This window comes from Gigantopelta aegis, chromosome 10, assembly GCF_016097555.1.
Source record: "Gigantopelta aegis isolate Gae_Host chromosome 10, Gae_host_genome, whole genome shotgun sequence".
In the NCBI taxonomy this organism is placed as follows: domain Eukaryota; kingdom Metazoa; phylum Mollusca; class Gastropoda; order Neomphalida; family Peltospiridae; genus Gigantopelta; species Gigantopelta aegis.
In genome coordinates, this window is record NC_054708.1 from 67,268,822 (window position 1) to 67,287,521 (window position 18,700).

The 18,700-nt window shown below is 36.3% G+C and overlaps 1 protein-coding gene across 1 annotated transcript in view; it reads left to right on the forward strand.

Annotated features, from left to right (window-relative positions):
• Positions 1 to 941: 941 nt before the first annotated feature.
• Positions 942 to 18,700, forward strand: part of LOC121383424 (conopressin/neurophysin-like) — a 40,235-nt gene continuing 22,476 nt past the window's right edge. The window contains exon 1 of the mRNA XM_041513442.1: positions 942 to 1,166. Coding sequence (XP_041369376.1) covers positions 1,026 to 1,166 — 141 coding nt within the window. The 5' untranslated portion in view covers positions 942 to 1,025. The remainder of the gene's footprint in view (positions 1,167 to 18,700) is intronic.

Sequence of the window (18,700 nt, forward strand, 5' to 3'; positions counted from 1 at the left end):
CAGCTAGCCCAGACAGCGTATTTGAACCTTAATCGGATATAAGCACGAAAATCAGTTAAAATTAAATGAGTTAATGCCTTGTGATGAATGTGGTGGTGACTGTTTAGTATATAACGTATTCAGTTGTGTTTACACTATGTCTTCGTTAGACTACGTTTTTTAATTGTTTGGTTTGTGCAGAGTTACCTGTGTAACTTAAGTAATATGGAGGGGAGGGTATGATATTTTCATTTATTTATTGTTTTACGTATTGACTGGTATGTCTGCTGTTTGACGCATTCTCGTTTCTAGGTTGTATTGCATGATTGTCCAAAATAAAACACCAGCAGGTTGGCCACAGAAATCCAACGTGTGTATTCCCGCTTGGGACACTTACACCGTTATCAAAGAGTGTTGTAATGTCCACACTATGTTTATTTTAACACAGCGTTGACTATATCCCGGAATCTGAGATGAATAAAAGAATAAGGGATAGTCCTTGCAAGTTTCAACACGTCACACAAGGATTGCACAATATTTTATAAATTGTCGTTATCAGGCCCCATTCCACAAAAGGATTTTTGGGGGAGGGATTTTGTATCCTTTTAAGATAATATAATTACTGAGTCATGATCATTTCCTACTGAAAGTTTTTATTTACCTGAACAAACTAATTAATAAATGACGTGCATTATAAAATTTACCAATTACAAATGGTTTCAACAGTTAGTTAATGTTTCTGGAGCATTCTCTAGACTACAGATTCTCCTTCTAGTATTGATTTCTGGATGCTTTTTCTTTGTGTGGGGGATAATCTGTTGCCACCCCTATACGGGGGCGTGGGCTTTCCCGTTGGTCAGAGCAGACGACATATCATTGAAAAGTGACAGATGAAATCAGGTAGACACGTGACCTCGAGTGACAGACGATAACTACAAAAACGGTGCATGCTCTTCTCTTTGCATGCCTATCGATCTAACAAGTAAAGTAGTCTTTAGCCGTGATTTCACATTTGTCTCTGTTTCCAAATTACTTTTAGGACTGCAATGCCTTTATCCGGAGCACAGTTGTCTATTTTATTTTTAATTATCTGTTGCATATTTACGGGGACATTTGCCTGTTTCATAAGAAACTGCCCGCCCGGTGGGAAACGCTCGGTGGAAGTGGACACTCCAAATGAACGACAGGTATGTACCAGATAGCAGGTTGCTAGTTCATGGGCTGTACCCGATTTGTCAGTTAGGACAGATTGCAAAGTAAATATTAAACTCAATATGCTGGCCCAAATGTGTCTGGTGAGACCTTTGAACCTCTTTGCAAACGCGTATTGTTCTTTTGTTAAGTTTCTCGTCCCATTTATCGTTCTAAGATATTTTAACATTATATAATTAAAGTGACAGACCCTAGTTTTTAAACACTGCGACGTATTTTTCACTATTAAAGCTGTTTTTGATATTTTAACTTAGAAGTAGTTACATTTTATTATTTGGAATATTGATTTTCGTACACATGAAGTTGTTCTGATCATCCAGGTTTTTGCAATACCCCAAAATGCATTTTTTCGTCTGAGAAGTAATGGTTATTGAGACAAGCTCTAGTTATTTTTAGACGGTATTTCCACATTTAAACATCACAAACTTTAGTCTGACTCCGTTAAAACTTTATCCAAATGTGTTACAGGTTTGTAGAATAACTAAGTGTCCATTTTCACGGGCTGAAACTAGGGTCTGCGCCTTTAAATTTCTAAGGCTCAAAAGTTACAAAAAGTAAAGTTTGTTTTATTTAACGACGCCGCTAGAGCACATTGATTTTTTATCTTATCATCGGCTATTGGACGTCAAACATATGGTCATTCTGACACTGTTTTTAGAGGAAACCCGCTGTCGCCACATAGGCTACTCTTTTTACGACAGGCAGCAAGGGATCTTTTATTTGCGCTTCCCACAGGCAGGATAGCACAAACCATGGCCTTTGTTGAACCAGTTATGGATCACTGGTCGGTGCAAGTGGTTTACACCTACCCATTGAGCCTTGCGGAGCACTCACTCAGGGTTTGGAGTCGGTATCTCGATTGAAAATCCCATGCCTCGACTGGGATCCGAACCCAGTACCTACCAGCCTGTAGACCGATGGCCTGCCACGACGCCACCGAGGCCGGTCAAAAGTTACAAAGACAAATGCTACGTTTAAAGGGACAGACCCCAGTTTTTAAACACTACAACATATTTTTCACTATTTGAGCCGTTTATGATCACTGAAATAAAACATTATTTATATTTTATTGTTCAGATTATCAATTTCCATAGAACCGAAGTGTATCTGGTCATCATGTTGTTTTTAATACCACAAAATGCATTTTCATATTTTTAAAAACCCACGTGCGTCTGAGAAGTAGCTGTTATTAATTCGAGTTCCAGTCTATTTTTAAGGATATTTCCCGGTTTTAACATCGCAGACTCTTTCACTCAGTTATACCTTTATCAAAATGTCTTACATGTTTGTAGATTAACTAAATTTAGTGTCCATTGTTACGATGTGCGCCTTTAATTGATAGGTACAGTGGCGTATTTTTGTTAACGCATTATGTACTACAACATGAGAGTCAACTCCGAACATTATTTTAGACTAGAGAAACATTATTTTAGACTGGAGAAAGAAGTTTAATACAAAACCATATACTGATTCACTCAACAGACATAAACCCTCATGCAAATATTATGCAAAGGTTCAAACATGCTGTCATGGGCACAATATGTGAGGTGTGGGCACATATCTCAGCTATCTGAGCTGTTTGTCCAGGACAGTGGATTAGTTGTTAGTTGTTAATGGTTAGTGAGAGAGAAGAGGGTGTAGTGGTCTTACACCTACCCATTGAGTCGTTAAAACTCGCACTGGGTGGGAACCAATACCGGGCTGCGAACCCAGTACCTACCGGTCTTATGTCCAATGGCTTAACTACAACACCACCGAGGCCGGTTATTATTCAACTGATGTGTCCACACTACACTACCTAGCTTTACAGGAGCTTTTTCATCATCATTTTTTAAAACAATATTTCTTTTGTGGCACCTCGTACCCTCTCGTGAATTCAGCATACATAACATTGCATCACCGTTAATAACTAGGAACTAATAATTCAACCCATGCAATTAAAAAAAAAGTCTACGGCAAGAAAAAAAAGTGCAACCATCAGTCCTAAAGTTAAAATTTGTTTTTGTTAACATCAGTTAATCATCGATTAACAAACATTTTTAAAAACCCATTTCAGTCGTTTATTTGCACTTTCCCACAGACAGTTTTTGATATACATGTACTACTGGGCGATGCGCGGAGAACCTAGTTAGTCCATAGATATTCCTATTTACAAGAATCTCAGGCGATCGCCGTGCGTCTTAACAAACAGCACAATCAAATTGTCTCGTTTGTATAAAACAGAAAAACAACAACAATTTAATAGCTTTTTTATTATTGAAGTAAGCGACAGTTCACTATTTATCAATATTGTTACGAGTGTACAAACCACACTCTTGTTTGTAACCCCTCCCCACCAACCCTGATAAAAGCGGACATAAACATGTTGAGTTGTGTCAGGGATTTTTTTTAATTTATCGATAGTGTTGTGTTTTGGAAGCGTACGTTAGTATTATCCCACCCTGTCCACCCTCATCTTCACACCTAGCGCATATAGCGTACAGTTTATACACTTGAACAATGTTTAATAAAAAAAAAGTTAATAGCCCACTGGGCTATTTCTCGCTTCATCCAGTGCACCACGACTGGTATATCAATGGCCGTGGTATGTGCTAACCTGTCTGTGGGAAGGTGCATATAAAAGATTCCTTGCTACTAATGGAAAAAAATGTAGCGGGTTTCCTCTCTAAGACTATGTCGAAATTACCAAATGTTTGACATCCAATAGCTGATGATTAATAAATCAATGTGCTCTAGTGGTGTCGTTAAACAAAACAAAAAGATGAAATGTTAATAATTGTGACTGGTCCCTAGTTTAATAAAGAAATGCATTTGTTTCTATGCAGAGTACCACAGAAATGATAAGACAGCTTACTCAAATTTCCGGATCCACTGAGTTTTGTCACGTCCCAACCTGTGTGCCATTGCTAGTATATCAAAGGCCGTGGTATGTTTGCGAAGGTGCATTTATAACAGATCCCTTGCAGATAATAGAAGAATGTGGCTGTGTTTCTCTGAAGACTGCGTGTTAGAATTATCAAATGTTTGCCATCTACTTGATTCATTAATGAGCTCAAGTGTTATCGTTAGAAAACTTTTGTACCCAACAGTTCTAAGTAACCCGTTACAATTTAGATCAAATCTCGATGATGTAATACCCACACTTCGTAAAATATTTTTCGTTGACAAACACGTTACACAACATTGGAAGTTGAGTTCAGTAGACGGCACCAGTACTTTACGTCTGGTATGACAAAAATGTGCTGTCCTTGGTACCTAGTGCTAATCGGTAGTGGTCCATGTAGCGACATCTCTAGCATGAGTCCGTTAAAGCCGCAGTATAACAGGTGCAAATGCCATATTTCGTTGTTGTTACATTTATTTCTACACAAAATCTTAATAGAATTAACTCGGAAATACCTAAATCTTGTAGTATTGATAGAGCTCATTTAATATCGCCCACAAAACAGCCCAGACAGCTGTGGTATAGGACCAAAGGCTTGTTCGAAACCCCAGTGGTGTATGAACACGTAAAACTAGTTGCCTACCTACCTACCTGCCTACCTATAGGACCAAACGAACTCTCTGGAAACTCGCTCGGATGTTAGCCTATGCGTTTGAACATTCATATTACTGGTAGAATACTTAAATTTACTTATTCGCATTTTCAGAATTAAATTTCTTATTTTAAATGCAATACACAAAATACAGTTCCGGCATTAATACACTAGATTGTTTTCAGTATCAGTAGTAGTTCATACGGGATACCAACGCCGGTCAAACGTAACCGCGGCCATTTCAATATGTTTCATTAACAAGAGAGGTAGGCCTATTTCAAAACAAAACAAAATTAAAAGAAAATTAAAAATAATAAATTAAAAAAGTTATCAAATTTAACATAGGGCAGCACATACTACAACCTTTTATCGGGACTTCTAGATTATGGTAGTCCCACTCCCATGGCTAGTGATATTCAGTGTTGAGCTAGTAAATTACTACCATTACCGTGCGCGACGGCTAGTGAATTTTTGTTGGTCAAATTGTCAAATGTTGCAGTTAAGTCTATTTTGTACACATGAATAAGCTTCTCCACCCCAAATCGTCCATATTTGTGTTTTTAAGCTCTATCTCCCTCTTTAAGTGAGATATTATTTAATAAAATTATATTAACTTAAAGTAAAGCAGGGCTAGTAAATTTTTAATCATGGCTAGTAAAAAAATTTTAAATAACTGATTCCATGTCTAGTGGATCTTATAAAAATTCTAGAAATCTTGCTTTTATATACCAGACGTGTTAAATCTATTAAAGTCAGTTGACACTTCCAATACTGGAAGTTTGTCTTGACTTTCATCTCGACTAATTGTCTGTATTTTAATGTGTGATCCATCATCTTCAGTTATCCTGATAATGCAGAAATGATTAATTAGAGGCAAAACATCAGTTATATTTAGTGGATAATATCACTGTGTTATTTGAAAGCAGTTAATGTTTAAAATTGCGTTTCAGAAATCAAGTCATTTCCATATCTTGTCTTCTTTATCAATTTTATTGTCCCAAAAAGTATGTTCTAAACAAAAATAAGGTACTTCAGATTGTGATATAATTATTTCTGATGAACCTCCTTGCACCCTTTTTGAAAACACAAACTAGAAGAGCAGACCACAAGACACCTGCTGGTGACTGCTGCAATCGATCAGTGACCGGACCTTACTTGGGGTGGATGGGTGCACGTTCATTGCTGCTAACGAAGTATTAAAAGTTACAATGGCACGAAATAATAACAAAATAGTAACAATAACGCCATTTTCATATGACGTTCGTAATTTTATTGATAATTATTTTTATCGACGTTTTAATATAATGGAAGACGCAGATTTAATATACTAACGAAAACACCACACTTGAGGCCAAGTGACAGCATATTGGACGAGCATATTAGAATATATAATAAATAAAGTTCGTGCCTACAAATTTAGAATGTCATATGGCTTTTATGTGTCCATTTTAAATTTGGATTCAATTTTAGCTCAGTTGAATATTACATTCAGGAACCAATCTAGGATTTGTTTAGGAGGTTGCGTTACAATGCAGGGGCGGATCCAAGAAATATTTTGCAGAGGGTACTAACGAAAAGGGGACACATGGACCAACTCATAAAAAGGTCATTCCAATGGAACAAAAAGAGGGAAAAGACGGCACCTGAATATTGTTGGGGGCGGCTACACTGGCCCCCCTCTTAGATCTGCCTCTGCAATAATGTAATGTAATTCGATGATGACTGGCATTGACAAAGAAAGTTAAAATTTAAAGTTTGTTTTGTTTAACGACACCACTAGAGCACATTCATTATATATTAATTAGAGAGTAAACCCGCTGTATTTTTCCATCAGTATCAAGGGATCTTTTATATGCACCGTCCCACAGACAGGATAGCACATATCATGGCATTTGATATACCAGTCGTGGTGCACTGACTGGAACGAGAAATAGTCCAATGGGCCCACTGACGGGGAGCGGTCCTAAACCCACCGCGCATCAAGAGAACGATTTACCACTGGACTACTTCCCGCCCTTAACCCCCCCCCCCCCCCCCCCCAATACTTAAATTAGTTTAAAATGTGTCAGGTTCGAGGTATAATGTTAAAAGCTGTCAATTCCCGACCACTAAACGTTCGTCATAATAGTGTCTAAAACTCACACAGTATCATTTCATTTCAACTTATTTTCGTGCTTATATTTAATTAAGGTTCAAGCACGCTGCCCTGGGCACACACCTCAGCTATCTGGGCTTTCTGTCCAGGACAGTGGGTTAGTTGTTAGTGAGAGAGAAGAGGGTGTAGTGGCCTTACACCTACCCATTGAGCCTTTAAGAACTCGCTCTAGGTTGGAGCCGGTACCGGGATGCGAACCCCGTACCTACGACGCCACCGAGGCCGATCAGTATCTTAAATCTGACGCCACAAACGTTCAATTTGATCATACTGCGGGTTCATTGATGACACTAAGCTCACGTGTTAGTGACTAGTACAAACACTACAAGAAGAAACCAGCCACAGCTATCTACAACCGGCTGACTGCGTACTGGCCAAAGGCTGTAGTATGTACTTTCCTGTCTGTGGGAAAGTGCATATAATAGATCCCTTGCTGCATTAAGATGTAGCGGGTTTCTATATGTCAGAATTACCAAATGTTTGACACCCAATAGCCGATAATTAATTAATCAATGTGCTCTAGTGGTGTCGTTAAACAAAACAAACTTTAACTTCAACTACCGTTTTCTTGTGGTAAATTACGAAACCCAACAGTTTTTAACGCATTTGGTCTAGCCCTAACCTCGTATAAAAACCTGCACACGAAGAGGTTTAACACTGATGTGTCAAGTCACAGAACCTAGTTTCAGCCCGTGAAAATGGACACTAAGTTTGGATAATCTACACACCTGTAACATATCTGGATAAACTTAAATAGAGTGAAACCAAAGTCTGTGATGTTTAAACGGGGAAATACCATTTACAATAGAGCTTAACTCGATAACCGTTATGGACAATGTATTCAGAGGTATTAAAAAACTGTATGTCGAAGGCGGTGGTATGTGCTATCCTGTCTGTAGGATGTCGCATATAAAAGATCTCTTGCTACTAATGGAAAAAATGTAGCGACTTTCCTCTCTATGACTGTGTCAAAATGACCATATGTTTGACATCCAATAGCCGATGATTAATAAATCAATGTGCTCTAGTGGTCTCGTTAAACAAAACAATCTTCTTCTGAGCTAAAATGATACTTTTAAATTAAAGCGGCACTTCGTGGGTTTGTAAAAAAAAAAAAATTCATATTCTGTGACAGCCAATAGCCGATGTGTAGGTTATTTTTGTGCTGGGGTGTCGTTAAACATTTATTAAAGAAAGAAAGAAATCGTTGGCTTTTTTTTTATTCCCTGTCCCGCTCTGTGCGACCCTGAGTTGTGTTCCAAAGATTCTACAAGTTCTTAAAACTGACATTTAAATTTCATTTACGTTACAAAGCTCGGTTTATATCGGCACTGCGAATGAGACGAAAGTCTCCGCTGAATTCAAACGACAACAGTGACACGAATGTAATGAAACCTGCCAAACTTCAATCACTGCAGGGTCGCCGACTTAGAGACTTGGTGTGACCTCCTATTGATCTACCTGGCGAATTTAACCCCACTTTTAATAGTCCGCGAATTCAGAACGACAGACGTCGTACTTATCTACAAGACGGGATGCAAGGTTAAAGTTTTATTTTTTTATTTTTTTATTTTTCTGTTTTACCGCCAAAATAATCACATAATCATAATTAGTAGATACGTATAATTGTAATATACATGTACATAAAGGTCGATCAATAGTGCACGGTATTTCTATCCAAAGTGTAAATTATGTGCATCAGATGTTGTCTTGGATACCATGATGTATACACGGTCGAAACAATGGCGCGAATCTACATTAATTTTGGATGTCACAAGATGTTTTTAAAATGGCGTTCTCCAAATCTCTTAATGCGAATATTTCATTATGAATTCGCTGAAAATCTAATTCGAAAATCAAGCATATACCATTGTTGAAATGACCCTTATTTTGTTATTGGTTGTCGTCTAAACTGAAACTTGATATGTGACTACAAATCTTCTAAACCATTTTTTTTTTTAGGGTGGGGGGAGGGGGTGGTATCTTAAACACTGGCCACGAACAGTTTTATATTTCAGATGGTAACATTCTAGTGTCATATAAACATACATGTACATTTGTGAATATTCCTAGTTCACTCATTAATATCGAGTGTGCTTACAACGTACATCAATGCATGCATGGATACGACGTCGCATCGAGTTCGTCAGACGACATCGAATGATGTCATTCGGAATCCTTCGCCATTCTTTCCTCAGTCCATGAAACACCCACAATAACTATTAACTGATGAATTCTGACTAAATCGAATCATCGGTCCAGGTAATCACATAGCTTTTCTGTGGGTAAAAGCTGATGTTATTAAGTGTAAGAAATTTTATTTTACTATTGTCAGCGTTGAAAGCGACGTATACATTGTAGCCATGCAAGTTGATGTTGACTGGAAAACATCTTCTGACACTCGTCCTTTTGTAGATGTTCTTTTGACACTCGCCTAAATAAAATAAAAAAACCATCAATCCTTGGAGCTATCTAAAACTCGCTCCAACGATTGATTTTCTTGAGACACGTGCCAGAAAAACCGCCTACAAAAGGACTCGTGCCAGAATGACCTGTGTAAATGTAGCCATTCATGTTTACTGGAAAACACCATTCCCTGGAATGACCTGTACGTGTAGATCGTGATACCATGACGTCGGTGTAATAAAACCATTACGTAAGTGATGCATGCACTCCTTATTGGACTTATTGGTATTGGCCACTACTTGGCAACGTCCGCTGTCCGTGTCACACCCATCTGAACCACCAGTCTATTTGCAGCGCTACATCAAAATGGCGACAGTAGGTCGTGTGATACAATTCTTGATTCTTGTAATGTGGTCATCAGTAGCCACCATTTGAGCTATACCAATGGTCCCTTTTCAGTTGTTTTGCAATTAATGATGACACGATTATATTCTTGATTTTTATAAAGCATAATGACAATACAACATATCTGCTTAAGGTAAGACTATACTAAATAAAATCCCATAGGCGACAATGTTAACGTTTGTATTTAAAAACACTATATGCAATATATCAACCAAACTATGACCTATAAATGTCAGTACTACAACCCTTACCTCAAAGTATTAACTGTAGAAAATGGTACCTTTCAAGGCTCATTTTCCGTATAACCAGATGTTTTAACAACACCCCTAGTTACGCACAAAATTTGAGTACCTTTTTTTACAGGTACCCCATACAAGTTTCAAGCACAAGGCTACTTGACACAGTGGTACTAGATGAAATAAAATTGAAAACATTTTTAGCCCAGATGAAACTTCATTTTTTTTTTTTACAACCAACACACTCACATTAACCAATCACAGAACTTGTGGTGTTCACTTCTCTATCAAAAGTTCGGTGCACCTCGAACTTTGACCCAGCCGGAAGTTATTTGGTTTAGTGCTAGCTATTAAACTACGTGTATGAAACTGTATAGAATGCGCATGTGACAATGTGGCGAGATTTCATTTGGGATTGTTTTTCACGTGATTTAAACACAAATAAGCGGCCCAAAACGTTCATTTCGTGAGCCTAAACGACTTATCAACGTCTTTTTTTTTGTTTTCTTTTTTCATCATGCAAAATGTAGAACATTTGCTTTTGGTATACATTCTTTTACTTCATACAATAGAATACATTTTAAAATAAAAAAGTATTATAATAAACGAATATCATAATTACAATTTAAACTTTAAAAAAAAAAATGAAACACAACTCAACGGTCAAGAATAAATTTTAATTCAGTAAAGTTATCTGAATTATTTCAACAAATTAAGAAAGAAAGAAATGTTTTATTTAACGACGCACTCAACACATTGTATGTACGGTTATATGGCGTCAGACATATGGTTAAGGACCACACAGATATTTAGAGAGGAAAAGACAAACAATGAATTAAAGTTATCTGAATTATTTCAACAAAGTCAAACCAATTTTGATGAGAGTGATGAGGGTGCCAACCTTTGCCATTAATCGAAGTCGAGTACTTGTCTGACAACGCCCAAAAGACACTACAACAGACGGACTAGCGAACAGAAAGCGATTCTCTTAATTATTCATCATTCTAATCCTCAGTCTATTTTATTTATTTATTTATTTGTGTGTGTTTTAAAATGCGTGGTGCGCCAGACAGCTGGCGATCATTTATCTGATGTCTAGAAAGTATATTTTTTGTTTTGTACATCGTGATAACCTTTAGACCAGGTTTCTTTGGCTTAATGTTTTTTTACATTTTAAAATAACTCGTTTTATAAAGTAAAAAAAAAAAAAAAAAAAATTAATTTAGATTTATTACAATGAGTCCATTAGGATCAATTCAGATGTGAAAAAGGTCCTTTATGGATATACACTCATATTTTAGAATTAGATAGTGATGTGAATTAAAAAACCAACAACACTAAGATATTTACCTATATTTAGTAGGTATATTTCTTTTAATATATAAAAGCTTATACATGAATATTGATTATGACCAATTAGGGCCTACCAGTATTTTGTTATATAAACAGACACATATATCTTTTGATTTGCTATATACATTTATTTTTAAAGCCATATTTATTAGAGATCCAGTGATTTTGTTTTATTTATTATATAACATTTAGTGAAATATCTTAAAACATCAGTGAAATAAAAGTGTTATCAGTTACTCAGTGACAATAACACATTTTAGAGTGAAAATTTCACTATTTCACTCTAAAATGTGTTATCGTCACTGACTGTAGAAAGTGTTATCTTCACTGTAAGAAAGCCTGAACTATTTTGCTGCTGGCATTTTAAAAATGAAGGTAAATTGCCAAAAGTTATATAATAAATAGAACATTTCATGTTTTTTGTCAAATATGATTTATATCTCATCTCGTGAAGTTTGCAATCTTCACTCGATGCGATATAAATCATATTTGACAAAAAAACCACCATGAAATATACTCTATATATTTGTTTTGTTTTTCAAATTTCGTCATCTATATGCTCAATACAAATCCAAAATATTTTCACAGCCATTATGAATATATATTGATAAACAGTATATAAGCCATTTCATGTTTTAGTCAAATATATTTTTATACAGCATTGACTGAAAACATATTTTTTACACTTAAATGCGTTTAAGGATAATTTATTATATTTGACAAAGCTATATGAAAATTTTCTATTTATTAGATACACATAGTCACCAGAGCCAAAGGCTCAATTGACCTATTTCGATCCGTTTACGTCCGGCGACATGCGATGTGCGTCGTGCGGCATGCGTCGGTCGGTGTACGTTGGGTGTATACTTCTCACATTTTCGACATTTTCAAAACTATTTCACCAACCAACTTCAATTTTTTTTTGAGGAAAGCTTCCTTGGTAAATGTAGAAACAAATGTGTAAGTTTGGTCATTCAGACTACCACACACACACACACACACACACACACACACACACACGCGGTACTGAGGGCGGGGCCCAAAATGGGAAATTTAAGACAATTTTAAAAAACAATCTTCTTCCCTACTACCAAAAATCATATAACCGAATAGTCTTCACATATGTAAATGTCAAAATATGGTTTATCTAATTTGTTAATATAATTAATGTTGGGTCACCCATTAGACTCCGGGGGGGGGGGGGGGGGGGGGGGGGGGGGGGGGGACTTTACTATAGTTGTATAGAGAAATGGTTTTAGCTGTAATTTCTTCAACTTCTCCAAAACTACTTGACCAATTCTAACCAAATTTTGTGGGAAGCTTCCTTGGTTTTAATTAATTGAAAATATAACGTTAAACTTTATTTTAACACACAACCAAAGGAATCCATACGTAATCAAATCTAAAGTTTATTTTGTATTTGTATAAAAATTTAATAATTACAAGAACAACATTATTCTAACTCAGTGTAAATTTAAAGAAACAGACCCTAATTTCAACCGTGAAAATTAACACTAAGTTTAATTAATCTACAAACCTGTAACACATTTGGATAAAGTTAGAATTGAGTGAAACAATGAGTCTGTAACTTGAAATGGTCAAATACCCTCTAAAACAGACTAAAACTCGACTCCATAACTGTTATTTCTCAGACACACGTGCGTTTTTAAAAATATGAGAAATGCATTTTGTGATGTTAAAAACAGCAGGATGACCAAAAATACTTCGAATGTACGGAAACTAATAATCAAAACCATAAAATCTAAGTAAAGTATGATTTCAGTTATCAAAAACATCTTTAATAGTAAAAAAAACTAGGGGATATCCCTATAACTATGCTTTGGATAACCGGACCCTAGTTTCCATAACATATGTGTATGAGGCTGTCGACCGACACAGATTGACTCAGCCAGCCGCAGACCATTGTGAAGGAACTATTTACGGAAGAAGTCACAGACGGTCTGCGACGATTGGCGAACTGATAGAGATTTTATGGAGACCAGATTTTAAAGGAGGATTATGTCCCTCAACATGCCCAAGCAGTTTGTAGCCTTCGTTTTTCAATATGAATAAAATTAAGACCATTCCCCACACAATGTTATCCTGTCGTTCTAGCCCATTCACCACGACTGGTATATCAAAAGCCATGGTATGTGCTATTCTGTCTGTGAGATTGTGCATATAAAAGATCCCTTGCTACTAATGGAAACATGTAGCGGGTTTCCTCTCTAAGACTATAAGTCAAAATTACCAAATGTTTGATATCCAATAAACGATGATTAATAAATCAATGTGTCCTAGTGATGTCGTTAAAGTAAAAAAAAATTAAGGTCATCCTGTGACACATTTTGGCTTTAGAGCAGAGTAGTCATCTTGTTTAAGTTAACAAGCATATAAGTCGTCACAGTCTAGTTCTGATTAATACTACTTTATTGACCAAAGATAATTCTAAAACATTTTTTGTTTGTTTTCGATACACCATTCGATTTGTAATGAATAGAGAGATACAGAGCAGGGGGAAATATGATAACCAACAAAGGTCATTTCCGTTATCGAAAGAGCTTCAACAACGCCAAGTTGATAAAATAAATTATTGTCGTGTTGCGATCGTGCTGATGCGAACACCGATTTTCGTGCTTGACGACAGTGATTAATGTGAGTCATAGAAAGCCGATATCCGTGACACCGCGCTGTTTCGCTCATCTCGGCTCGTAGTTCTGACAGTGTATGATCGGCTTTCACAAACACAAAACACAAAAACAACTACAGGTCTATTAAAAACTAGTACCGTGATTTGTATATATTTTTAATTACAATAATGTTTTTTAATAATGAACAAAAATAACGCGTACGCACGTACAAACACATACACATACTTAAATACCACCACCACCACCACCACCACCACCACCACCACCACCACACTATGCAAATAAACACACACGTGCTAATGCACACGGCATGAATGAATCGGTCAATCAGCATAAGAATGCATGAATGATAATTAAAAAAGACTTAGTACAATTATGCACACAAATAAACCATTTTACTAATTGCAGCGGCTGACCATTTTATATAGTGTAATGTAATGTAATGTAATGTAATGTAATGTAATGTAACATAATGTATGTATGTATGTATGTATGTATGTATATATGTGTGCAAGGTGTGGTGTGGTCGGTGTGGGATCGATCCCGTCGTGGACCCATTGGGCTATTTCTCGTTCAAGCCAGTGCACCACGACTGGTATATCAAATGATGTACCACCCTGTTTGTGAGATAGTGCATATAAAAGATCACTTGCTGCTAATCGAAAAGAGTAACCCATGAAGTGGCGACAGCGGGTTTCCTCTCTCAATATCTGTGGTCCTTAACCATATGTCTGACGTCATATAACCGTAAATAAAATGTGTTATGTGCGTTGTTAAATAAAATATTTCTTTCTTTCTTTCTGTGTGTGTGTGTGTGTGTGTGTGTCTGTGTGTGTGTGTGTGTCTGTGTGTGTGTGCGTGTCTGTGTGTGTGTGTGTGTGTGTGTGTGTGTGTGTGTGTGTCTGTGTGTGTGTGTGTGTGTCTGTGTGTGTGTGTGTCTGTGTGTGTGTGTGTGTGTGTGTCTGTCTGTGTGTGTGTGTGTGTCTGTGTGTGTGTGTGTGTCTGTGTGTGTGTGTGTGTGTGTGTGTGTTACTTTCATTATGATTACATTTCCACAAATATGCACACATAGTGAAATGATATAGGTATAACTATTCGATCAATGCTTAAAATATATATTATTTTTGTATGATTGAACTAAGCCATAATTAGTCATTGCAAACTGCCTGATCACTATTACTTGTTGCTTTGTATTGTTTGTAGAACATATACCATTTAATACCATCCACAAATTGAAATAAATGATTTTTTTTAAAATCTATAAATGAAGAAATGATTAAAGAACAAAGAACAACAACAGATAAGTAAATAAATAAATAAACTGATATCTGCATACATGTACATGTATGTGTGCACAAGTTACTCACTGAATTTAATTGTCGACTCTTTTAAAATAACTATCATTAATCAATCGATTTTATTAACAAGTTTTTGCAGTGATGCTTTTATTAAAATTACACGTTTATACATACGTACATAAATAATATACTATACATATATAAATAATATATAATATACCTTTGTACCTAACATAAGTATATATTATTTAATATATTACACAGTCCAACTGAAATGAGGTCTTACTGACCGCGCCAACTTTAAATCATGTGTAAGTTCATTTGATCAACAAACCAAAACACAGCTGATGCATGACTAATGCTGATTGTAAACTTAAATATGTGTTGTGGTCTAGTCTGATGTTCATTATAAGTATACATGTATGTTATGGTCTAGTTTGAAGTTGATTTTAAAGATACATTGTATATGTATGTTATGGTCTAGTTTGAAGTTGATTTTAAAGATACATTGTATATGTATGTTGTGGTCTAGTCTGATGCTGATTGTAAACGTACATGTATGGTGTGGTCTAGTCTGATGCTGATTGTAAACGTACATGTATGGTGTGGTCTAGTCTGATGCTGATTGTAAACGTACATGTATGTTGTGGTCTAGTCTGATGCTGATTGTAAACGTACATGTATGGTGTGGTCTAGTCTGATGCTGATTGTAAACGTACATGTATGTTGTGGTCTAGTCTGATGCTGATTGTAAACGTACATGTATGGTGTGGTCTAGTCTGATGCTGATTGTAAACGTACATGTATGGTGTGGTCTAGTCTGATGCTGATTGTAAACGTACATGTATGGTGTGGTCTAGTCTGATGCTGATTGTAAACGTACATGTATGGTGTGGTCTAGTCTGATACTGATTGTAAACGTACATGTATGTTGTGGTCTAGTCTGTCACTGTTACTTGTAAATGACAATTAAAAAAGCATTATATTCTAACTTCTAATATCGCCGATATATTTTATGAATGTTTTGTGCCTAATGAATATCTGGCATGCAATGACACATCGCAGCAAATTGTTCTGTATATATTGACATAGTCACAATGTCCTAATGTAGAGTTGGTTATTGGTGGCCTAACACTAAATCAGTTCTATCAGTAATAATGTTAACATATTCTCATACATCTGATATAAGCGGTGGCAGAGGGTGGCACTTCATATTTAAAGACGCTGGGTCTAGCCTAGTCGGTAGGACACTCGCGTATGGTGCATAGGATCGAACTCCCACCCACCCACACACCCACCCACACACCCACACTCACCCCCACACATACACTCACCCACACACACACTTCACTCACACCCACACATCCACTCCCCCCCCTCCCCCCCCACACACGCTCACCCCCACACACACTTCACTCGCACACACACGCAGACACATACTCTCTCTCTCTCTCTCTCTCTCTCTCTCTCTCTCTCTCTCTCTCTCTCTCTCCTCTCTCTCTCTCTCGCACACACACACACACTCACCCACCCACCCACCCCCACACACACACATTCACCCACACACACCCACACTTACCCATACACACAGGCGCAGACACACACCGCGCATTAAGAGAGCGCTTTACCACTGTCCTACGTGCTGCTGTAAAAAGTGTTTTTAATTCTTAACATTGTTGACTACACACACATTACATAAGAGTATAGTTTAACAAATTCATTCTGTTCTTGTGTTTTGTTTATATCTTATAATAGCGTAGATCATCACATTGCGGTGATGGAAATAACATGGTCTTTGTTTCTGACAGCCAATACAATGCTTTATCACCCTCGCAATTCTGTAAATATCTCAGCTGACATGTTCAGGAAACCTCGTTTCTTTCTGTATTTCTTCTTACAAAAAAATACAAAAAGAAAATCTGTATAGATATTTACAGCGGGGATGCCAGGTATATATATAATTTACGTCGAGTAGACCAAGAAGGGACGCAACTCTCATTAAACCACAACAGGCGAACATTACATGGTGCCGTTGTATGTGCAGGAATCAGTTATTTCTTATACAACCGTTGATGAGAACATCATTCGTTATTTTTGATAACACATACACGTGTGATAACATTTTACAGACATACGACTGTCTGCACCTAGGTGATGACCAGGTCACCAATGCCATACTACCCAATGGAAAAGCACGGTAGAAATCGATCACTAGATGTGGCATACAAGTTGACCTGAAATTTACTTGTCTGTGACGCACAAATTAACTATAAGCGCTAGGGCCGTACATAGGTTTTAATTGGAAAAGGCGTTTAAATTTATTTTGAACCTGTTTGCTGAAGATATTTAAAAAAAATTAATAGAATACTACATTCGTGTTCATTAGATACCATTTATCTTACAACTCGTTGTTTAAAAAATACACTTTCGCTCGTTTGATACGTTTTAAAACAACTCGTTGCAAGATAAATGGTATCTAAAGAACGCTCATGTATTATTCTATATTTGTCCGTGTTACTCGTGAGAGACCGCAGCACATGTACCCGGGTTTGGTTTTTTTGTTTTTTGTTTTTTTAAACTCTTCTTTTCATTTTGAGAAAAACAAATTTTTAGTTGAAATAAGTACTATTATCCTGTTTAATTATTTAGACCCAAAGTTTTTTGCAAATGTTACGTTTATTTCCGATTCGATATTTGTTTTCTTTGCATTTACATGAAAACAAACCCAAACCCCGACAGGTTTTATATACAAATCATCATATAAAATGCACGAAGTTGACTTAATTCCACTTTTTAAAAATCTCTGTGTCTTTTGAATGCACGTTATTTCTCCTATAAATAACTAAGGTCATTTGCATATCAAAACATTGGGATCTGAGGCTACGTGAAGGCCATTATAGCTTGTTTCACTAAATCAAGGTTATTATTGTTTTGCAGTGTGTAACAGCATTGTCTAATCTTTCCGTTAAATATAGATGTAAACAAACAGAACATGTAACCCTTTCTTGTAGGTGCATTATATTTAATAAATTTAGCTAATGTATTATGTATTTTTATTTTATTATATCAATTATATATTAGCATACAATACCTAACCTAACACAACTGAAAAGTAGCACAGTAATAAACACAAATCACCTCACACACCGCAGGAATGTGCTTTCCAAATTTATAAATAAATTTAATGCAGGCCCGGACCCAGAAGACAAGGGGGGGGGGGATAAAATGTCAAAGGCCACCAACATCAAATAATAATAAAAATGTTATTTAATTTGCCTCTAAATTGGGAATTCATACGTATATATATATATATATATATATATATATATATATATATATATATATATATATATATATATATATATATATATATATATATATATATATATAGTATTTAGGGTGGTGCTAGGGGCTGGGGTTTGGGGGTTGGGTGTTACATTTGTAATGCGAAAAACCAAAGGGCTATTGT